General features: G+C 40.3%; 1 protein-coding gene across 3 annotated transcripts in view; it reads right to left on the minus strand.

Moving 5' to 3' along the window:
- ZDHHC2 (zinc finger DHHC-type palmitoyltransferase 2) overlaps positions 1-18,833 on the minus strand; it is a 35,559-nt gene extending 16,726 nt beyond the window's left edge. Inside the window, exons 1-5 of one of the 3 annotated variants that reach the window (XM_051617511.1) lie at positions 18,737-18,833; positions 7,613-7,639; positions 4,595-4,689; positions 1,362-1,482; positions 426-495 (exon numbers count right to left, since the gene is read on the minus strand). In XM_051617511.1, coding sequence (XP_051473471.1) covers positions 426-495; positions 1,362-1,482; positions 4,595-4,689; positions 7,613-7,634 — 308 coding nt within the window. In that variant the 5' untranslated portion in view covers positions 7,635-7,639; positions 18,737-18,833. Of the gene's footprint in view, positions 1-425; positions 496-1,361; positions 1,483-4,594; positions 4,690-7,612; positions 7,640-18,255; positions 18,477-18,736 lie in introns of those variants that run through there. The other 2 variants (XM_051617510.1, XM_051617509.1) reach the window with 2 other exon arrangements.
- Between the last annotated feature and the right edge of the window lie 5,752 nt (positions 18,834-24,585).

Here is a 24,585-nt window from a genome sequence, read left to right on the forward strand (position 1 = left end):
AACCTGCAAGTTATCCAATGAAAAATAGCATATTAAGTTTATTACCTCTGATAAGATGTAAGTGGCATCATTATTAGATTGAGATGGGTAGTGATCTTTAATCAGATTCTAACAAGAGAAGCAAATTTTTGTTTATCAGCTATTTTTGGTTACATTCTTAAGGAAAGTTCTTTATTAATATTAATAATTTTTAGTCATTACATAAAGATTGTGTAAGACCACATAATCCATATTGGTATCAAGAAAGCCATCAAATGAGTTAGAGTAAGTTACAGGCTTCCTTAGAAATAAATAAATTAATAAAAAGTAAACCTGAAAAAAAATCTAAGGAATAAAAAAGGGTTCTCTGATAAATCTACACATAGAAAATAAAAGCTTATGTGTCAAGATAAAAAAACCCATCAGAACTTAAAATATTTTCTTACTTGTCGCATACAGAACAGTGATGGCAACGATCTGGTTTTACAAGATGGCATCTGTCACAGTATCTGATTGCTAAAGAAAAAAGTTCCAAGGTTAAATCTCAATGTACGTTACACATTTTGGCTCCTGAAGTCTGCACAACAGCAGAACCCCCATTTCAGCATGATCAGAAGCAGACACAAATACTGAAGCATTGTTTCAGTACTTGGAATGCTGAATCTAGCAGAGTGAACCTAAAAAACTCAGTTTTTGCAATCTCTGCTAATAATGCTAATCAGGGGTTTTTCTTCCAAACCCCTCAGCTCTAGAAAACAACCAATGAACCAACAAAACCCACAAAACCCTCACTAGACTGGAAAACCTTTAAAGACTGTTTAACAATAGAGCTATTTTAAGCAATTATTCTAACAGCTTTAATTTACTATATGAGGTTATCACTTGGATTTGCTCAGCTAGCCAGCATTCACAAATTCTTAGTTCGGAAGAACTTTTGTGCTTGCAACTGAACAATCAGAAAGCAAAACAGTAACAGTGTCTTACTGGGATCTATCTAGATATATGTGACATGTAGATAGTGATTAATTTGCAATTGTCCAATTTTTTTCAGCCTATGAAAGAAGAAATCTGTGCAGTTAAAGACTGCTACAGCCACTTCTGCTGTTAGAAGTATTTTTTAATGTCAGTTTGAACACATTTAGCAAGGTACTGTCCATCCACTCTAAAATCCTACATTGTTTGCAGCAATTTACAACACTTTTTCCACTGAATACATTCAAAGCTACATTCAAATTAAATTACTGGGTCACTTTGTTATCTTAGGAAGTATGAAAAGCAGTTCTTCCCTACAATCCAAAACTTTGACTTTTTTTTTTTTTCTAGTTAGTTGAAGTAGTACCTGCAGACACCTGCCTTTGGTAGTCTCCTGAACACCTATTTACCTCCAGACATTGTCCGTGTATAGATAGGAAGATCCTTGGCTGCCCGTCTTAAGACTTCTTGCTGGGATTCACCTCTAGGCTCCCTCTCAAGGGATTCCTTGTCTGAATATGATAGATGAAACTGGAATAATTTTTAAAATCAAAAGTTATGTTAGTAAACTTCAAATTGAATAAGTATCTGTAGAGATGCAAAGAAAAATAAATATTCATTATGTAAAGATGGATTATCAGAATGTACAAGGTATTACAGAAAATAACCCAGTGTTCCTAAGACCACTAATTTAGTTTATGGCACCGGAAGAGAAAATTAAAATTATTTCTGATTTAATATTGATGCAGAGCTGAATGTCTCCAGAAGGAGTGACATTCTTCAAAAGGAGGATCAAGAGCTTGTAATTCCCTCGAAAGGTCAGTTAAATTACTTCTGTAATACTAAGTATTAGCTAGTGAATAGAAACTAGGGATGTCAGCCTTCTACTGAAAGAAAATACACTACTAGTAAGAACAGAACAGATAACTCTATTTCCCTTCTGGTGTCAGGCATCTCCCATTTTATTTTTTGCCACTGAAGAGTTGCTGATCTGTTCACGCAAGTGTTAGGATGTGTTTTTACTTCAGAGAATGACCAGCAGAAGGAAGAGGTGGGTGTCCTGTATGACAGAATAACCACATCTTAACATCCTTCTGCACAAAAGGAGAACTTCTGTCACTGCCCAAAATGCCAATAACAAAAATTGCCCTAGCAAGAGGTGAGAGGGTAAAAATTACTGAAAGAGATGCACAGTATACATTAAGTAGTCCAAATTTCTTCTCCCCTAAACTCCTTTGCAACCCAGCAATGCAGTCAACTATGTTGATGTAGCTTCTAGAAATGGGCAGATGCCAAGGTCTTCGGTACCTCTATCAAAGAAATAGGACAAAAAACCACCTCTGAAGTCTGTATTTGGCAGGATGAGTAGCTGTCTCTAACCTGTACTAGAAAAAGAAGCCCTCTGCATACCATTTATGTCTACAGAAAGGCTAGTCATTACAATAATTTATTTTTTTTTCCTAAATCAAAGTGATGCATGTAAAACTAAGAAAGCAGACAGAAACATACAATTAGGAGCCTATTCTTACTTCCACAGAGAAGCCACCACTCTACCTTCCTGGCAAAGCTCACAATCTTCCACCAGAAGAATACACCCTTGCAAACACTTAAATTGATTTATACTGGAATACACAGGATTTATCACCACAGAAACTCTGAAACTTGGTTCAGAATACCCCTTTCATTTTCTTTTTTTTAAATGCTTCCCATTTGATGTACAGAGAACTACTGCTTCATCATTTCATATTGGTTCTCAGAGTAGTCCTAAGTCTACAAAACAATCCTGCCTGGGAAACCACCTTCTCTCCCACCTTCACGCAATGCTTGTATATAGCTGGTACACACAGGTACAGAATGGCACACACTAAAGTGATGTCCCTCAAAGTCTTTCACAGAGAAACTGCAGCCAGAACTTTAGTGTTTTTCACAGGTGTAAAAAGTTTAAATAAGATGAAAAGGAAATATACAGGCTGTGTGGTTTACACCAGCTGCAGTATTCATGAAAACAAAACACAAAAGCTTCATCTGTTTCTGCATTTTCAACAACTATTTTCTACAGTTGGTAAGTCAGTTCAGTTATGTTGAAAATATATCCTTTTACATTTGCAGACTTTATCCTAGAAACTGGAAGCTAAGTAGTAATGTAACAGTACAAAATGATCTAATTAAATTTTTAAAATACTGCTCTAGTGGATTAGGAAAAAATACATGGAACAACAAAGATGTCACTTACTGCCAGCAACACTGTGTAAATTCAAAGGACACAGAAACAACACACATTGCTTACTATTATCCTCCTTCAATGCTTCTAATATCTCATTTGAAGTTCTCCAACAGGATTGTTTGATGGCTTTGGAATCCCAGAATAATTACTAAGGATTTGTCAAAATGTTTTGGAAGCCTTTTATTGGCATCAGCCCTGTCATTTGAAAACCCTTCTAATTATTGCTACAGTCATCATATTACATGCATATATTTGCCATGTAATTACCAAATGAAATAGGTTCTTAATTTATTTCACTCCTCTCCACGCCAAGCTGTAGAAAAGGCTGCAGTGTGAAATACAAGGAAGATGCGAATTACTTGGAATTATCTACTTGTTTGCACAATTGCGTATCTTATTAGTGAAGTAAAACTAATCAGAAAAGAACCTCGACACAACACAGCTGAAATCAGAAGCTATTTATTTTGTGTTGGCATGGTAATTATACAAGCTAAAGGTATGAGTCCATGCCAAAGTAAGTACTGGCTTTGTGGGTATTTCCAACTCCATACCAGCCACACCATGATTCCTCCTGACCTCAGAGGTTGTGTGACACAGCACCTACAGAGGACCATGGGGTTTCTGGACAAAGACAGCATGGAAGAGGTGAAAAAAATGTGTCCGTTATAACTGCATTTGGAGGACATTCATCAAGGCTATTTGCAGCTTTATCTTTATTTTTAAATATTAGAAAGAATTTGAAATTACAATTAAAATAATAATTAAAAAAAACCCAGTACTGTACTAAAAGCAATTATCTTAAGGCCACATCATGCTGAATATGGTTTTGTATCTCAGTATTCTCAAGGGCAACAGGGTACACATTTACCCAAAACTCCCTTCCATGCAGCTCTTCTATACTAGCTCTGTTCCTGCTTGGCCAGCTGTGGCTTCCCAGCATCAGCTTACCTGTTATGCCCCCATGCCACCACCCCCAAGTTCCTTCATAACCAAAACAAAAAGGGGAAAGAAGCCTGAATTCAGAAGACAACAGACAGATGTCGGCAGGCAATGTAAGTCTTAAGCACAGGGAAATAAATATTTTGCTCACATAAAAGTATTATATTTGCGTGCAAAGATTTATTCTGCTAGTTTAAACAACACATTATTTTTCAAATGGAGAGGTTTTTTTATTCTTAATATCATACATATTATCTAATTTAAAAAATCTATTTCAAAACACTTCAAACTTAGAGAAGGTGTAATTTTTTTTGTCTTAGTCACTGTTTGCAATCTGACTTGCTCCTTTAAGTACCTGTGCCATTTTGATTTTTCTACATGGTGTAAAACTACATGAGATCAGAGTCTAAGTTATTCTAATACTACCACATTAGGCATTTAACTAGGCTATTTCAGAAACAAAAGTTAAGTTTATCTTACTTCTTTTGAAGGATTCATTGGTAGAGTAAAGATTGTTTTCCAATATGACCAGACGAACAGCATGAAAAATATGTGGTAAGCAACCAGGCACACAACTAAAATCAAAAAGGAACAGAATTAATACAAACAGACCAGTAATATTATAGTACTTAAAAGCGGATGCTGTACATATCATAGATAGTTACTCTAACAGAAATAAATACAGAGTCCCTGCAAAAGCTTTGCAATAAAATATTGTGCTACAATTTTACATGAGACAAATACAGACCGTGGGGGGAAAGTCATGACACGGGCTACGTGTGTTACAAAAGTTTGAGGGGAATGGTTAATAGCTTATTAGAGTGCGTAATTATTTAGCAAGCACCCTCCCTTTATACATTTGTTAAATCGTATTTAACTAATACGTCTCTGCTTTTTAGCTTTATAAACCACGTATGAAGGCTGCTAGCCACGCAAAAAAACCCAAACAAACCCCAAACAAAAACGCAATACTGCAAACTTCCCCTAAGGAAGCTGAAACAACTAGAGTGAGGGGAGTCTTTGAGGGGATATGCATATGATACCTGAGCAGTAACCACATCCAGTTAATTTGTTTTGCTAGATTTTTAGGAGGGAGGACAGTAGGGTGGTTTTAAAAAACCTGCAGGTTCTTTAAATTCGAATGTTCATTCACTACTTTATGTTCTTCACAGCCAGTGATTTATTCTTAGATTTTTTTAAATAAATGCCAGTTAACATTTACCATGCCGAGTTGTTTTAGTAGTATCCAGAAGCTAACACTAACTTTTCCAAAGAGCCTGGCATGGATAAATAGATAGGTATTTCAATTTAAAAGCACTCACTGTACTATGCAATTTACTACAGTAGATACTAAATCCAAAACTTGTATCACCTGATTAATTTGCTCTAATGCACAAGAAACAGTATTTCCTTGGATTTTTCTTCCTTGAGCAGAGAACCAGCAAATAAAGGACAGCTAGGACAGCAATGGTGAAAAATACTTCCTTGCTGTATAGATGAACTCAGATCATAGAGAGCTCAAGGTTTTATGGAAGCTATATGGTCAAATAGTCTTCATACAACTTCTATAAATTCCTAAAATCATAAAAAAAACATCATAAAGGGAAATGTGTGCTTTCACTAAGCAATCTGAAATACTGCCCTTGCGTAGTTAGCCCATGTTTTTATGTATGTGATGCCATTCAGTGCTAGAGAATTTTCCATAATACATACATGATGGTGTGTAGAAATGCAGGAACAGTAGCTCAGCATGTTCTTGGTTTTTGTAATTTTGCCTTAAAAGTAACACTGAATAAATGTTTCTGGTATTGAAGTTTGTTTACTCAAAAAAGCAACACAGTAAATATTTACTCTTATTCACTAGGCAATTAAAAAAAATAAACAAAAGGTAACAAAATCTGAGGAGCAACACTGTACAAAGCTTTTGGGATGACAGGGAAAAAGAGCCATATGCCATGTCTATAAACTGAAAAAAATGTCATGAATAAAAGTGATAGAACTCCACTCCACATCAAGCACAAGGATTATGTTGTTATTGCACAAGCATCTGGAAGGAACAGTCCACATTTTTATCTTAACATTTCTATCAACTCAAAAAAACCCTATTTTACTCCAGCAAAATCACTAGTTTTTTGAACAACAGCATATTTGTAGCATAAACTAGGTCAAGACAGGGCAAGTTAAGTCCATTATATACAGTGTGTTTACTAATCTGCATCTATATTTTATTGTTGTGAGAATAATGGTAACTGTGATTCTAAGAAAATTCCTTTTTCATACATTAAAAAAAAAGAATACTGGAAGAAAACAATTTTAGCCTAAAGACATTATTCCATATTTCCCCTTTAAAGCCTGCATAAGACTTAAGTTCTTGTTTTCTCTCGCACCTCAGTTCTTCAACCTGGCCCAGCTCTTGACCAGTCCCTTCTTCCTAGTCACCTACCCACCAGTTTCCCTGCACCACAAAGGAGACTCTGGGCTACCCAGCTGCTCCACTGGGGCTGTGGGTGTTCAGAGTCCAACATAAGAACCTCAATTGTACAGAAGTACAACCTGACTGGCCGAAGCTCACCAAGGCTTTAAACAGATAAAAATAAGGAAATGTAATGTTCCTCAATGCATTTTGGTGATCATTCTAATGTGCTTTGTGAGCAATGCCTTTGTGAGTGCTACACACACACACAGACACAGTATGGAGCTGCAAGTAGCTGGAATTATTTCAAAGTCTGCAGGTGCTGGAAGTTTGCAGATACACTTATGCACTCCCATGGGGGGGCAGATTACCGAACTGAAAAAAGATCTTCAATAAATGTTTATTGATTGGCAAACACTTATTCTAAGTAAGGGAGTTGGTAATGACTTAATAAGACCTGCTAGAATTACACAAACACAAAAGCATAGAGTTTGTCTCCTAACCCAAAAACCTTCCTCCAAAAGCTCTGCAGGCCCACACTTTACACTGCCATGTTGTGCTTTAGTACTAAAATAGCACCTGGAAAAGCAACCTAAACATGCTGCAGCCTTGTGGTTGGAACTCTCATGACAGCTAGTCAGGCAATTTTATTAATCTTCTGAAAAGGTTAAGTATCTGAAGGATTCTGTTTCTTCAAAGACACTCGCTAAAAACAAACTGCAGAAAAAATTTATCTCCCGCTTAAGTATGTCACACTCTGCTCAAATACTTTGCTGATCTTTAGAAGTCCTGGTTTTACAAGAGCTTTCCTTAATATGAACGAAATTTCTTAGAAATATACTATAAGGTTTATTTTAGTTGACACTTTAGAAAGTCACTAAGAAGAGTAAAAAGTTCTAATTTTTCTCATCTCTATTTGGAACGCTAAAGCAACAATCAGGAACTGTAGGATAGTAAAAGGAGCTGAGGAACACAAATACACCTACTTAAAACAGGTTAGATCTGTACTTCAATTCTACTAGTAAACTACTCATCTACCCTGACATATGAATTTAACTTATAAACAGCTAATAAAAAAATCTTACCTTTTTCTCCAATATTTGTCATTGTCACTGAAAAATAAGAAAAAAGGAAAGAGTAAAAATGATGTTTAAATAGCAAATGATGTAACTGAGTGCTTTAAACTTTTGTTTTTCAGCCAAAGAAGGAAGAGTAACGATCAGACAACACAAGCTTAAGGCCACACACTATCAAGCTTTTATGCTGTGTACATTCATCACAAGATTAGGTAGACAACATCGATTGCTTATAAGGTTTTTGGGCTCCCATTCCCAGGCTCAGTTCCTGAGAACTAGCACCAACACTTATCTACAGTTGCCTAAGTTTAACACAAGAAAAGCCACCTCTGAAGAACAGCTATTTCTTTATCTGTGCTTGTACAGGTTTGTTTGTATTTATGTTCTGTTCTTGAGGCAGCAGTGTCAGACTCCAGAACTGGTTTTGCCAGCAATACTCAGTGATACCTTACATCTCCAAGGTATAAAAATCAAAAGTAAACAAAGTTGCATTTCCTTTAAGGACCTGTCCATGGATTAGAGGATAGTAAGAAAGTGAAAAAGGCGCAAGTGTGAGAGGCAATGGAGTGGAGTACACAAGTACACTTACTGCAGTTACGAAAGAGAATAAATCTTTTTCTCACACCTGTATTCCACTTTTGGTCACATCATTTAAAAAACAACCAACCGACCAACACCCCACAACAAATATCTCAGAGAGATCAGAAACTCCCCAGTGACCAAAACCCCATGGTGCTCTCTTTCGACTGACACCACTCCACCACACATTTATCCCTCCTAATCAAAGCAGCCAACAAACTAATATACTGGCACTTCAAATTGCAAGCAAGAAGACAGCAGCTGTGTGGATTTCTCATCTGCTCTTGTTTTCCTAACAAAAATGGCTGCATTAGGCTGGTCTTCAAACAGCAAGCACAAGGCAACTCCTACTGAAAGGCCAAACAGCCATGCCATCCTACTTTGATGTATTAAACTCAGTTTTTTTTATAAGAGTGAAAGTCATTATTTGAATATAGCTTGCACAATGCAAGGATGTACTGTGGGACCAGTGCTGCTCAACACCTTAAGTAATGCTCTGGAAGAGTTTACAGATGAGACCACCCTGGGGACACCAGCTGGTGTGCTCATGTGCAGGGCTGCCATCCAGAGGGACCCAAACAGGGAACGGGCTAACATGAAATTCAGGGAGGGCAAAGGCCAAGTTCTGCACCTGTAAAGAAACGACCCCTGCAATGATACAGCTTGGGGGTGCTGGGCTGGAGCAGCTCTATGGCAGAGGCCATGGGGGTGCTGGCAGGCAGTGAGCCGAACATGAGCCAGCAGCAGCTGGGCAGCAGAGGGGGCCACCAGCCAAGTGGGTGGCGCTAGCGGGGCATGGCCAGTCGGTCAAGGGAAGGGATTGTCCCCCTACATGCAGCGCTCATTACACCACATCCAGAACATTGGGCCCCCCAAATCTACAAAGAAACAAGTCCCGGAGAGAGAGACCAAACTGGCAGGGACTCAATCACTAATCATCTGAGCCAAGGGTGCATGGCCAGAGCTTGTTCAGCCTAGGCTGAACAAAGACAAGGCTTTGGGAGGGTCTAACAGCATCTCCAGTGAGGCAATGAGAAGCTGGAGCTGGGCTCCTCATAATGGCACAGGGTAGGAGGATGAGACAGGTTGGTATTTGTTGAAATTACAAGATCAGATTTGATACAAGGAAACCTCTTCCACCATCAGAACAGTCCACCAGTGGAGGAAGTTGCCCAGACATGCTGTACAGACTCCATCTGTGGAGCTTTCCAAGCTAAGAGAAATCTTTATAGCCTGATATGCTAAATATCCATCTAGACAACTGCTAGAGAGAAGCTGAGGGAACACATACACACATTTGACTCTGAGAAGCAGAGATGCTGCAGTACAATGATGCACAAGAACTGTAAAATTTTAAGTAAAGAGTCATCCACCAGGAAAAAACAAAAAACAAAACATATTTAGAGCTGATGTGTAATTTAAAAGTGCTTGACCACGAAGATTAGATCGAACTAACCACTACTCAAATTACTATTTTCTTTGTCGACTTGATATGGTCAGCAAGGTGTGCAGAAATTTTGCCAGTCTTCTTGGAATAACTACTTCTGCTAATTAAAAAGTCACAGCCAAGCACAGATTGCAGAATCACCAGTTTCAAACTGAAATCTTTTTAACCAACCTTTCAAAATGATTTGTGGTATTTTCTTCCTCTAACAAGGGAATGGCATAGAACACTGCTGTGAAAGCAGTTGTCATCTTCCATGCCCTCCCTCAATCTCCCCCTTAACCTTGGATAAAACGTATTAATTAAATGTGTTGGAGACTTTCAACTTCTGTCCACCTCCAGGATGAAATGCACTCTTCAGAATCTGCACTTGCTTCAAAGACCATCTTTTCAGCTTTTATGGTATCCAGTTTAGAAGCCAAATGTTCCTGGCAGTCCAGAGCTGCACACCATGAAGGCTAAGACATAAGTGCTCAAAGATGTCCAGTTAATCCCAGCAGACTGAGAACTGGTTTTTTGGGTTGGTTTGTTTGTTTGTTGTGGGGGTTTTTGTTAATATATCCTGTCAGTTTAATCTCTTTTACGACCTGAGTGTAACTCAGAGTTATTTCATGTGCTCCTGAGCTGCAACCACTGTTAAAAGGCTAAAGTAGATGAGGTAAGGCTGAAGAGAGGTGCTGGTATCTTCAGTCTTACCATCTGTTTTCTCCACACTTACTGCAACTGGCATTTACAATGAGACTGGCTGCACTGCTTGACAAAACACGATCTCAGATGGTAACACAGAGGAAGACACAGGTTATCCAATAACCTGCCGCTTTTCACAAAGTGATGCCTTTTTAAATTGAAGGCTCCCTGGAGGAAGTATAATGTGTGGGAACATAATGGACAAACATCTGCAATACCTTGAGTCCAAAGAAAATAAAAGGGGTGTATTTTTTTTGTCTTAAAAATCAAACTCCCCCATAAATTTATCTTAAAAATTAAACTTTCTCTATTTGTAGAATGACCATGATACAAAGGCTTATCACGGTAACCACAAGACACATTTAACTCTAAAAACCACACTATTTAAGTGCATGGTAAACAATTTTGTAACAGAAAAAATATTCCTCTAAATTTGGATTTGATCAAAGAAACGTCTGCTATTTCCTCCACTTTCTGAACAGCATACAATACATTTACTAAAACAAATTCTATGTTTTTCAGCAGATTCAGTGATACAGCTTTGCTATATCATTCAATAGTATTTGATCACACAGCCTTCAGTGAGTCATTTATACCAGTCTTTCTGGCAGTTTTCTCATTTCTGTTCCAAGGGGTTGTACTCAGTGCTGTTAGTGCACAGAAAAGTGGGTCAGACTGTACATTCTGCCATTAATAAATATCATCTTACATGCTGCAAATTCACTTACTGGTAGCCAAATAGCATAGGAATAATAACGGTAAAAAGCATTTATGTCTATCCACAATGATTAAAATTAATGCCAAGGGTATGTCAATCCCAACAGTTAAGCAACTTCTACAATCTGGGAGAAAACAGGATAAAACCCTTGCAGAAAGGAATGGAATAATACCCCTGTATATTCAGAGACAGAGATAATTAAAAAACCATGACCTGTCTTCAAGAAATCACTAAAAAGGTACAGCTCTGTTTGCCCAAGATACTGCAGGGGCCAATTTCATTAACAATTAGCCTTCCACTGCTGAAGTGTCAGGATGCCATTTACAGTTCAGTACTAGCAGAGTAAAACACTAGCATTAGATCCTGTTTCATTGCACAGCTCATCAGAATCAGGGCTCAGGCTGGGACATATGCAGGACTTCTATCAATGCAGATACCTATTACCTGAGCCAGAAACATTAGTCCCTGCTTGCCCTGAGCCACAGGCAGCCAGGAACAGGAACAGCATATTCAGTAGCAAGTGCTGCTAAACAGCCTTATGCTTGCAAAAACCAGCAGTGACTGAGGGCAGAAAGTTTTTAAAAAAGACAGGCAAAAGAACAGGATGGAAAGGACACCCCAAGAAGCCCAAGGAATCCATCCCACACTTGCTGGGAGTCTTCCTCACTGGGAGAAAGCCATGTAGCCTTAGGAATGCTGCCTTGGCAAGCAGAGATACCACAGTATGTCAAAACTGACCACTACAACTCCATCACAAATTAGTTTGATAAGAGAAGGCTAGGCATTGCTATGTATCTTGCACTGGGTCAGACCTTAATTCAGCGATAGAAAAGATTTCCCATTTATTGAATTACAACTTATTTTCTCTAAAAATCTTTATTTTCACTCAACCATGGAAAAATTAAGTAGGCATCTGTCTCCACGAAGCAATAGACATGGCAAGACAAATTGCTACCACAAAGCCCAAAAGATTATGGAAGCTAAAATTAATGTAAAACATTTGCACTGGTTTTTGAACATTAAATTTACTTGACTTTTAAACCCAAAATCAAAGTTCCTAAACAATAAATGGAATGGTTAGATTTAAAAAATAAAAAAAAACCAACAACTGGAGAAAGCAATTAATATTTTAAAGCTTTGATTGAAGTGGGTATATAAAATCTTGCTTCAATTTTTTATGTACATTTTTTAAATATTTAAAACTTTGGAATGGGAAAATAAGACATGTGATTGAGAGACTCTGCAGCCACATCTATAAATAGCTGCTTCTCTTAAACTTTTATACAGTTTAACATCTTGGATCTGATTCACAAAACTACGTATGTATTTTATCTTTATAGCATACTCAAAGCTGTAAAACACTGATCTATACAGGCAGTTTAACTCAGCTCTCTGTATACATAAGCGGTTTATAGTTGTGACAAGTCTTCTACCCTTGTTTGCAATGATCCTTTAGAAAAACATCAGTGCTTGCAATAAAAACTACCTTTTTGCTAGACAGAACAGTGATTTGCATTGATTCAGAGCAACAAGGTGGAGACTTTGCAACCAGTGCTTCACTACAGGACAAACGAAACAGAAGTAGTTCTGGGACATTTAAGGTTGGCATAAGTAGTCATCGGTAACCCATACATCTGGATTTATGTATGCTTTGGTACATTTATTTTAACCCTGTCCCCATCAAGCTACATCACTCCTACCAATCCAGCAGCAAGTTGCTATTTGGTACCTTTCTAGGCAAGGTCAGAAAATAACTGCTTTTGAATTGAGTATGACTAAGCATTGATCTGTATTTCTTCTTTACAAACTTCCCATTTACTTTCCAAGTCACATGGACTAACTGAAGAGCGAAGACCACTTCTGGAGAACCTGTATGACCAGAGCCTTTGTAGCAAAGAAAGAGTACACCCCGACAAGAACATTTATTCAAGTTGCTATGTATCAAGCACTGTTAAATCTTCATCTGAAAACACAATCTTATATATAATATTATCTTCACCATAGACCTTTTATACTCAACTTAAAGTCATGGTTTAAATGTCAAAGCACAAAATCTATAGGTAGTACACCAGGCACTACATGGAGAGATAACCAGTCATACTTAACACAGACTTCAATTTCAGAATAGGAGAATGACAGCTGCCTCTGAAAGCCTGAGAAAGAAAACAAAATGAATTAGAGAAATGCACAGGAGTGCTATTGGCTAAAATTTAGAATCCAATTTTACTCTAGTTGCCAGTTTTTACATTTTTCTGAAAGTAACCAGGGATTTCAGAACAGGAAAAAACGTGGTACTTGAAAAATATGGTATGAAAATACTAATTTGCTTTGAACAAAGTCCTTTGCCACCTTAGCAGCCAATGTACAGGTGGGGTATTTAACTGGTATTTGACAACAGCCAGCTGCAACTGTTACAATGTACTTGTATTTCTATAGCCAAAGGTAGGCTGTAAAATATTACAAGACATAAGCAGCAAGTACCATAAATCTTTTGATCCATTTGGAGAACATACTGAGCAAAGAGCTCAAATTCAGCTGATGAAATCTTGGGCCTCAGCTCCCCGCCCTCATCCCCCCCTTTTTTTTTTCCCCTCTATGTGCTTCTCTCTCCATATTTCTGCTGCTTCTGATCCCCTGATGACACTGTGCCATGCCTACAGGGCATGCATTAATTCTGTCTCTAAATTGTGATGAATTAAGCAGCCTTTTATCCTGCTATAATTCCATTCAACTGATGTTACACAGAGTCAAAAACAACTCAGCACTAATCAATCTGATCCTCCAGGAAAAATCTTTCATGATCATTAAAATCTTTAATAGCTGGATGTCATTCCACACTTAAAGTAGTTGTAGACAGATCCTGGACACATATTCCACTCCAAGAACAAAGATGAGGCTTATGAATTCCCATGACTGTACCGTGAATGTCTTGTCATTGCCCTCTTCAATTGTGCTGTCACCTATTATTCTTTTCTGAATCAGGCAAATCACTCACCACGTGGCAATATTTCCTCCCTTTCCCTTCACTGAAGTAGTAAGGACAATTGCTCTTTCCTATGTTCACAGCACATCTATTTTCCTTCTTCAAAATTACAAATTCAGACTGCATTTTTGGACAGGGATCCCTGAGCAAAAGCATTATGCTTAGAATTAAAATCAGTGACACATAAAAATGGATCTAAACTGAACATATGCAACCAACTTCTATTTATTGGATAACCCTTTTATCAGCACAGTCGGTATTTTCACATTTTATTCTTATATGCAACTCCAAATTATAAACTGGCAGGAAAACAAAACAACCCCCAAAAAAAGAACTCAACATCTGAGTTTGTCAAGAACATTTCTGACAAACTACTGTCAGAGACTGCAAAATACCTACTGGTTCTGCCTTACTCAAAGCATGGAGTGGATTAACTACTCTTAAGTCCCTTATAGTTCTACTAACCGGATTTAGAGATAAAACTAAGGAAGACTTAAGAATAGTTATTTTCTTTGCATGGAGTTTACTGAATCCAATCTGTATTTTCTGAGTACAGACACATGGATGCAAAAGCCAGGGGAGAGAATTCTGTTTGCACTTCATGTTACTGTTGTTCTACATACCCTAGGTTGAAATTTCAGTAGCTTCAGCTATCAAAGTTCAGTGTACTCATTGTACATCATCAGTATTTCCTCAGCTTTAGAGGAAGACCAATAAATCTGTAACCCCCAGGTTTTCAAAAACACACTCAATTTTTTTTGAAGGGAAGTAATACTTTACAGCTTATTAATTTTAAACACAAAATAAGTGATATGGGTTAAAAAGACAACTTCTACTGCCAGACAGGTTGTGAGATGACAATACTAGCAAAATTAAGAGAACGGAATGGGGATTAGAGAGAAGCAAGTTTTGATTAGGTGTTTTAAAACCAATTAATTCACACATTTCATTACAGTATTCTATAACCAGGAAGAAGAAGATAGTTGTTTGGTAGTGTTCAATACTTTTCTCCTTTTCCCTAAAGGTGAAAGCAGCACCAGCACTTAACTGAATCCACTAAAAAAAGAGATGGAACTCTAGACATGGTAATACTACAGTTAAAAAGTTGTGGATTACTTTTCCTGTTGCCAAAACCCTCGTTTGCAAAATGCTACTCAATACTCAATACAACGTAACTACTCAGATTTAGGGATGAAAGGGATGAACTTAGCAGACTACTTTTCTTTCTTTAAAAAAAAAAAAAGGTGCCTCTACACTGTTGAAACTGCAAAAAATGTTCAAAATACTACAACTGAAACACTTTCTCATTATTAAAAGGTCAAATAAAGCACTTGCAACTGTGCAAAGTCCTTGCTAAGTCCTATTGCCCAATGGTTAACACTGTTGCCTGCACATTGCCATCAGCATCAACAACAGTAAGCTGAATTAAATAATATACATCCCTTTTAGCAGTCAGTCCTGCAGGAATAAAATATGCACTGGGTAGACAGGCTGGCTTCGAAGTGCTGAAATGCTTAGTCTATTCCTGCTGTTGGCTTTCATTCTCAGAGTTGTTAGCTATTCCTTCTGTTGTTTACACTAAATGTTCATTAGTAAGACAAGACATAAGTTTATCTTATTATGCCAAAAAAGAGGGAAAACATCCAGATACAGATAAGAGATGGAATGAGAGGAACTCATGGACAAATATTATGCTAAATTCAAAATATGGTGAGCCAGGCAGAACGGGGAAGGGATGTTGGGGGAAACAAGAATCACCTTTGTCCATAAGAAAGGAGTTCAGTAAAACATGTTTTAGCAGAACTCCTGGATTCCCACTTTCTCCCTTCCCATCATAGGCCTTTTGCTTTGAGTGGTTCTCAAGGAATTATGGTTTCATATTTTATGGTCTGAAGCAAGTTTCAAGCATGCTTTTTCCTCAAGAGGTACCTGCTTTCAGGTAAGCTAAAACCTCATCTGTTGTACAGAAGAAAAAACACAGTAGATCACCAAATCGAGCCTACTGTACTGTGTAAGCAACACAGAGTTGTGTACGTGAGGACAGACATTAACTATAGAGTCACCTTCCCACAAAACATCCTTGCCCTCCTTGCATCACCTGACAGGTCCCCTTTCCAAGCTCACTCATTTTACTTCTCCCACAACCTTCCACACGATTTGATTCCTTGCACTGGAAGTAGACACTTCAGCCTTCGTCTTGTGAAGGCACAGCAACTTAAGTCCCAGTTTCTAGTTAAAAAGAAGCATTCTCCAGCATTCAGCCTGGAGAAGAGAAGGCTCCAGGGACTCCTTATAGTGGCCTTCCAGTATCTGAGGGGGCTACAGTAAAGCTGGGGAGGACTGTTTACAAGGACTTGTGGTGAAAGGACAAGGGGTAATGGATTAAAATTGGAGAAGGGGAGATTTAGGTTAGACATTAGGAACAAATTCCTTAGTGTGAGTGTGGTAAGACACTAGAACAGGTTGCCCAGGGAAGCTGTGGAAGCCACATTCCTGGAAGTGCTCTCCAGGCTAGACAGGCTTTAAGCAACCTGATCTAGCAGGAGGTGTCCCTGCCCATGCAGGGGAGTTGGAACTAGATGTTCTTTAAGGTCCCTTCCAACTCAAACCATTTTATGATTCTATGATTTCAAACTAGCAGATTTGAACACTGTTAGTGAAAAAAAGCTGTAAAAAGCCCAACTCCAATACACATCAAGCCCTGATAGCTCCTTCAAGAGCAGAGGTGCTAGGCCTGGCAATAATTTTTTGCGTAATGTCTCAACTGCTCAGCCAAGCCTCTGTAGGACAAAAAATTATCACAGTCTTTGGTTTTAAAGAAAAAAAAAAAAGTAGTAAAAAAATTATCCAAAATTAGGTACCAGACTGCTGAGATTTACAACATGAACAGCTGAAGTCTGGCAAAGTTATAGAAGCATACAAATGCACTCAGCTTGGGTATCTTCCCCTCACCAGTTCCTTAAACAGATGCTAAATGACCAACAGTCACTGTGAACCTCACCTACAGTAGAGCAGAAAAGGGAGACAATCTGTATTCCTTGATGCCATTTTTACAATACTGTTCATGAAACATCAGTATGCCATACATTAGCCTCTAATATTAAACTGTTATATTGTTTTCTACAAGGTAGACTGCAAAAGAAACTTAAAGTAATTCAAGGGAGCCCATTGAGTTGGTAATTTAATAAATCCTTCTGGCTTGACAACTCAAATACTCAGAACACACCCCATCACCAGTACGTAATTAACTACTTGACTAACACTAAGGAAGAGCCAAGGTACATGGTCAGGATGACTTCTGAATTAATTGCAGGCTGCCGATGCCAATGGCGGATCAAGAACTTGTGACAGAGGAAATGGCCTCAAGTTGTGCCTGGGGAGGTTTAGCTTGGCTGTTGGGAAAAATTTCTTCACCTGAAGGGTTGTCAGGAACTCAACAGGCTGCCCAGAGAAGTGGTGGAGCCACCACCCCTGGAGGCATTTTTAGAAGACATGCAGATGGGGTGCTCAGGGACACCATTCGGTGGTGGACTCGATCTCCAAGACCTTCTCCAAACGAAACCTTTCTAAGATTCTGTGACAGGCAGGCATTTTCTAGAGAACTGGAAAGTGGCACAGGAAGACTTGTAGATTTCCTGTCACCAGTTCCCACTTCCAGGCTGCCTGACAGAAGACCCTGTTTTTATATAGACGTGCTGCCATGCAGCGGGAAGGAAACAAAGGGAGCCCGAACTTGGCTGACGCTGTCCGCTCAAGGCGCCTGCAGCCCCGTGAGGGCGGGGGTGCCACAGGCTGTGCCACGCAGGAAAACTCCCGCCCGCGAAAAGCCCCCTGCGACCGGCTCCCTCCTCGCGTGGAAGGGGAAACTACGCGTGACCAGGTCGCGGGGGAAGGGGTGCGTGGGTGGGGACAAAGCAGCGCGGAGGCCCGGCGAGACCCCAGCCCTCTGGGCAGCCCGGGCTGCGAAGGGCCCGATCCGCCAGCCCGCCCGGCCCGGCCCGGCCCGTTGCCGACCGGCCCCAGCGGCGCAGCCCCGGCCCCAGCCCCAGCCCAGCCCGCGGGCGTGGCGGTGGCGGCCCAGGGGCGGCCCCGGCTCCGACAACCAGCAGAGAACGCCGACACCGCCCGCCCCGACGGCCCCGTCCCGCACTGCGCGGGCCCGGCAGGGGCGTCGGCGCCCGCGCCCATCCCCGTCCCGCGGGAGCCCGTCGGCGCCCGCCACCCGCCGCGGCGGCACTCACGGAGGCAGAGCTGGGTGACATAGGCGTAGTAGGACCAACAGAGGATGCTGGAGATGAAGAGCACCGGCACCCAGTAGAGCAGCCGCTGGCAGCGCCGCCGCACGCCGCCCCAGGTGCCCGCCGCCCCGGCTGGCGGCGGTGCCGCCATCTTCCCGCACCGCATCCCGGCCGCTCGCTCCGGGGCCCCGGGGCCCGGCCGCGCACCCCGCCGGAGCCCGCCCCGCGCCCTCCCTCCCGCGCTGACAGGGCTCTCCGGCAGCGCCGCTCCTCCCACCGCCCGCCCGCCGCTCTCGCCGGCAGGGCCGGGGCAGGCGGCGCGGCCTCCCGCCGGGCTCTGGCTGGCTCCGGGCACGCCGGCCGGGCGGCCCGAGCCGTTTCCGCCGCCTCCCGTGGGCGCTGAGGGGAAGCACCGGCTTAAAGTTTGGGGCCGGGCCCTAGGGCAGCTCAGCTCGTGGCAAAACGAGTCGCGTTGCTCGGGCACCTGGCGCGGGCAGGAGCCTCCGGGCGCTCGGCGGCTGCAGGAGCCCATCACGCCTCCTCCCCTTGAATTCCCGGTGCCCAGCCTCCTCTTCTGTCCCTGTAACAGGGGTGGTGGTGCCTGACCGCCCTTGGAAGTACTTGAAAACACTTGGGAAAAGTGCCGCCTCACGTGCCAACAAGGTGCCGGCGGGACGTGCCACCGCGAGAGGGGCCGCGGCGGCCGCTCCTGCCCGGGGCGGCTCTGGGGCCAGGACGAGGTGGGCTCGGGCCGTGCGGACTCACTCGCTCCCGAGAAAGGCTTTTACATTAAAGCCATCGTACTGAAGCACTAGTGAAACGTAGTAAATAAACCCAGACTGCGTTGCAGTGTGTGCACCCGAGTTGTGGCTGAATTATTGTTCCAGAATTAGAAACGCCAGGCACGGCCCGTAGTACTTCTGCAATCTGCTCGAGTCTCTCCGAGCAGCGGCAGCACAGCGGGTAGGAAAGGGCTGGTTGATTAAAATGTGTTTGGACTTGGAAAAAAGCCGCGTACAATGTCTCACAGGGGAGACTAAGCACGGAGCTAAGTAATCACAACCTGGAAGGCATACAGCTGCCATTGATTAGGAAACAGGCGGCGAGAGAGAAAATAAAACCAGAAAACATGCCAAAAACAATAGTAGGTGTACTGTTGGGCTCCAGAGCATAGAACGGAGGAGTTGTTAGCGTGTGTATTGAGGAACTAGATTATTTTATTTTTTTTACCATATAGCCACAGTGGTTTTATGTAATGCAAAATCATGTGCCCCTCATTACTGTAAGATGAAGCTGAGCAACCTCATTTAGCCACAGTGAACTAGGTGAGTGAGCAATACAGAATCATGCATTGAGAGGAAAATTACATGTCCCATGGCAGTAAATTAGCTTTGCCTATTTAAGAAAAAAGACTCATATCTCATTGTGAACAGCTCAGTGAAACCATCTCTGCAATATATAGTATTTACAGAACAGAAGTGAACAAGATATGATGCCACTGAAAGATTACAATACAATAAGAAAGATTTCTGTATAATGGTGAATTATGTATTATACATTACAAAGGCAGAGATATAGTGATTGGTACTGAAAAACTGGAATTTATATTCCTACCTACTGTATTTCAGAAAACATGAGGAAAGGGACCAAAACCAACATGACATAGACAATAAAACCACTTTATTTTACCTGTAATTAATTATGCAAGTAATCTCTGAGGCCAACATTTTAACAGAACTTTGGAAGAATTTTACTTCAGTATGTTTCATTAAAACATCCATCACTAAAACGGATTTTAGAAGGAGCAAAATTACCACCACTTGAAGGCATACCCCATGTTTCATGGGCAAAAGTTAAAATAAAGGCAATTCAATTTATTTGATGGTTTTTTGCACTTACTTGGAAAGACCTGACACATCTCTCAGGTAGAGAATCATGCATCTCCTGTACTGTGTGTTTCTGGGGACACATGGCTGCACCACAAGAAGTCAGCAGCTGGGAACTATATGCATAAGGGTGAATTAGTTTTTGTCTCGTACTTGGGGGCTGTGAAAAGCTTTCTCCTAGAAACCATTTTAAAATGCTCTATGTGATATGGGGCTTATTAATAAAACCAAATGCCAGGGAAGGATGGTAAACAGTAGAGAAGACTTTTTAAATGTAGTAATTGATTATTTGATATAATAGTTATATAAAATAGTGTTTAGAGACATGGCAAATTGCCAGATATGTGGGGGAACAAAAGATGGTGTATTACAAAGGCCTCAAATTATATCATACAACTGCTCAGAGGCTTTTTATTACCCCTTCACAGAAACGAGCTTCTGTAGTGCAGCTTTCTGTGGCCACTACCACCCTCTTTGCACTGCTCAGATTTCACAATAATCAGAATTTTCTTATTGTCAAGTAAAGGGTGTAAGTCTGCAAGGTGGCTGAGGAAGGCCCTCCTGTTGAGTCACGAGGTCCAGAATGGACCCCCTTTCTTCCTGAACTGCTCAGGGAGGAGTCTAGGTGCAGCTAGATCCAAGCCCAGTCCCACATTTGGTCAACAGTTTATGTCTAAAGGATTATCAGCAGCCACATATTAGAGTCAATGTTTGCCTATTTCAGAGCTCCACCCATGGACTTGCACTGAGATGGTTTTGCAAAGTTGAAAGTATAGTCAGTTAAGGCAACAGATATAACAAGTCTGGAATTGCCATTGATAAGTACACTTACTGCAAAAAATTGAGCTCGAGTTAGTAATTCTGGGATACATTTCCGACAGAACCAGAGGCACAATCTTACCAAAGAGATGTCCCTGTTTCGGGAGGAAGAGAAGATTCAGACCCATCTGGGATAGCTGGAATTCTCTTCCTAAAACAAACAAAACAAAACGAATTCTAAAAGCTAATTTTATACCTATTGATGAGGTGGGACTGGGTCATAAATCATGTGATTTGTTCTTAGCAGGCTCATGTTTTCAGTAGTTTAGCATACAGTCTCTTCAAAGCTCAGTTTTCCATCAATTTGAAAGGTCATAAAATTAAAAAAAAAGAATAAAAAAGTAAAATGAGCCACAGAAAAACTCAGCAGTGATTATGTTAAGTAAGTGTTCTTAACATATACTCTATTTGAATACCACAGTACTGAAATAAGAGAGCATTTGTCAAAGAATTAATTTAGCCTTTATTTAGCCTCCTGGAGATTTAATATCCAAGGCTGGCTGTAGACGTTCACATTTACTGTTCATTCCTAGGTTATGATGAGTAGCTGGAAATACCACATGTGTATCTAGCTCATTACATTTCAGTTATAGAATTACACTGAACTCTTAAGATTGTCATTACTACAGTTGAGTGTGGAAAAATAAGACTTCATGTTTTTAGATAATTTTAAGATGTCACAGATTTACTGTGCTAGAACAGCTTGAAAATGTAAAGCATGACTCGTTTTATAATCTCGTAGAAACTTTCTGATTATTTTAAGCACAGTATTTCCTTCATTATTTGGTCAATTAAAAAAATCCCAAGCTAAATATGTGCACAATACAGTGAATGAAAAACCCCACAACAACACATACAAAATGTTCTTAATTTAATAATTATTTTTCAGAGAATTTGACAGGGAATGTATCGTTCATAGACTCTGAACATCTCCTCCTCTATGTAAGCAATCTGATGGAATATTTTCCCCCTCACCATATGTGTCACACATTCAGTGGAACAGCAAAAGGAGGAGAAACAATTGGACAAGAGTTTAAATTTTGGCCTTCACCCAAGTACAATGCACAAATCAGCAGCTAGAAGCAGCAATACATGTAAACACAGATATTCAGGCACACAGTGCTCATAGGGGAGCCAATGGCCCTACAGGTATGCTTTCTGACCTTCATGACATTGACTGTTGCTTCTCTCCAGAATGTTTGGCTGTTGGACCATACTTACCACACATAGAAAAAAAAAAATCTCTGCAATGTCTCTGGCATAAGATATCACTTAGAAAATGTATGTTGCATCCCAGCTGGAGTCAAGTACCATCTGTGTACACTTCTGGCTCCCAGTTACATGAAAACAAGCAGCTTAGTAACCTTCCCAGTCTCAGCCTAGCTGTCAGATGTATTTGAATTGAAGGGCTGGCTCAGGTGTATTCATTCAAGTAAATGGTTGCTCTCCCTTCATCCTAGCTAGGTACTTAATTGTTTGCAACTGTTTGGATGCCCAAACCTAACTGTTGCCATGCTATTTTAATTTTTTTCTTTCACTTCTAGCTCCTTTTCAAATAACAAAATCCTTCCTGGAATTTCTTGATTGCTACCTCTGGACTGATACAATAACGTATTTGTCAGAGTCTGCCTCCAGGGAAGTTGTTTAAAGTCATATTTGGGCTTATTATCCACCCATTCTTCTGTCACTTGCAGCAGTCATTTTTTTAATTATACTGTTTTTTTCCCAGATGTATTACTCTTGGAGTTTTTCATTTCCCTGATGCTGCTTTTGCCACTTTAGGTGGGAAAAATTTAAACCAGTTCTACTGTACATATTTCTACTTAAGCAAAAATCATGTCCCCTAGAGTGGCATCTTCCCAAAACAGGAACTTCTAGACTCCAGGCCCTGCTCCTTGTACTAGGTTTTGTCAAGCAGTTTCCAAGTGCAAGGACATACTCTCTTTACAAGTTATGTTATCCCAGGCAGGAAGCATAATTTGATAGCAAACACCAGAGCAGCTCAAGTCTCCCCGAATTTAGACTACCTTTATCCTGGCCTTCGTCTCTGCTTCAGGCAATACGTTCCACCCCCTCTCATATGCTGTCCCCAGCACCAGTTTGCAATGGGGAGCTCTTTTTGGCTGTGGTAACTTCTAACTGAGACATCTTCCCCCCCTCTCCTCTCGCCCCCCATCACACATGTGCTGCTGGCCATGGAAGTGCATGCATGAGAATGCACAAATGCACAGCTCCCAGGAGCAACACCTTACTATGTCCCAATACTCACTACTGCCTGGTTAACTAGTTCAGCTAGTTTGCCGATTTTAAACAGTCTGTCGTATTTCTGTATCCCCCGCAATTCTCTGCACACATTTGTTAGGGAGCCTGGCTGACTAACTTAAGGCTCGGTATTTTACTGCAGAGATTTGAATACCTGGAAGTTTATTATTACAGCACTACGCTCTTTTGAACCTAGGTTGTAGCCTCTGAATCAGGGTTAAAGTGAGTTCATTGTTTAAACCTGAACTTACAATCTCAGGTAAATCACCTAAAATCACCTAATAATAAAACCTCTTATTAAAAACGCATGGCTTATGGGTATGGCTGCTTAAAAAGGAGAATGATTGTAAATTTATTGTCAGAAGAAAACTGTAAATAAGAAGTTACTTGCAATGGATAGCTATGAAACAGGAGCTGGAAAAGTTCCTGTGCAAATATATTGATTTAATTTAGTATCATTTTAAGCTAAGATGGACATATAAATAGGTAACTCAGCTCTTTGTAGTTTAAAAAAATAGCCCACACCACAGGAGTAACAGTTTATTTGCTTACATTGAATAAGCAGAAACATATTACTAAAACATATATGTTTAGTATGTTGCTGTTTCTTGCATGTTTACATATAAAAATTTAGATGTTTTATATTAAGATTCATATTATGATTTTTATGGAACTCTCCTAGCTAATAATGTTCTTCTGTGGGAGGAATTTTTAAGTCAAACTAGCAGTAAAAATCAACATGACCCATTCAAGATTAAAACATTCCTCCATGCATTTAATTGTGTGTGTAAGAAAAAGAACACAATATATCCAAGGGCACCATCTGCTGACAGATTCAAGGTGCCAAATGCTTTCATGGATTTTCAGCTATGGGGAAAAATACTGTACACTCAGACCTCACATATATGAAAATATTAGTAATACTTTTGGCTTGATTTTAAGGGGAGCCCAGACCTGGTATTACAACAGATCAGTTTTCTTCGAGATTCATTTTTTGAATAGTGAGCTTTTGGTCTGATTCTTTTCCCTCTGCAAGTATTAAGTCTATAGCTCTTTTGCCAGAAACTGTTTTGAAAATGTCCCCAGTGTGGCAAAAGAGCAAGACATATAAAGAATAGTACAGAATGTTGAATCAAAGCAAAGTGAGAAATTCCTCTTGTTTTTTCCTCGTTTTGTTTCAAAGCATCCTGGTCCTGATATTTAGGTGGAAAAGAGGATATAGCTATTGAAAACCAGGCAGTTTGACTAACAGTATATTCCAGGTCACTGCTAAATAGTATTTCTTCAGGCTGGTAGCTTTCTTCTGTGGCATACACATGCGTTTGCAGTGGAAGTAATTTGTATCGACTTACTGTCAGAAAGTGCA

The sequence above is a fragment of the Apus apus genome, chromosome 4 (genome assembly GCF_020740795.1).
Source record: "Apus apus isolate bApuApu2 chromosome 4, bApuApu2.pri.cur, whole genome shotgun sequence".
NCBI lineage: Eukaryota > Metazoa > Chordata > Aves > Apodiformes > Apodidae > Apus > Apus apus.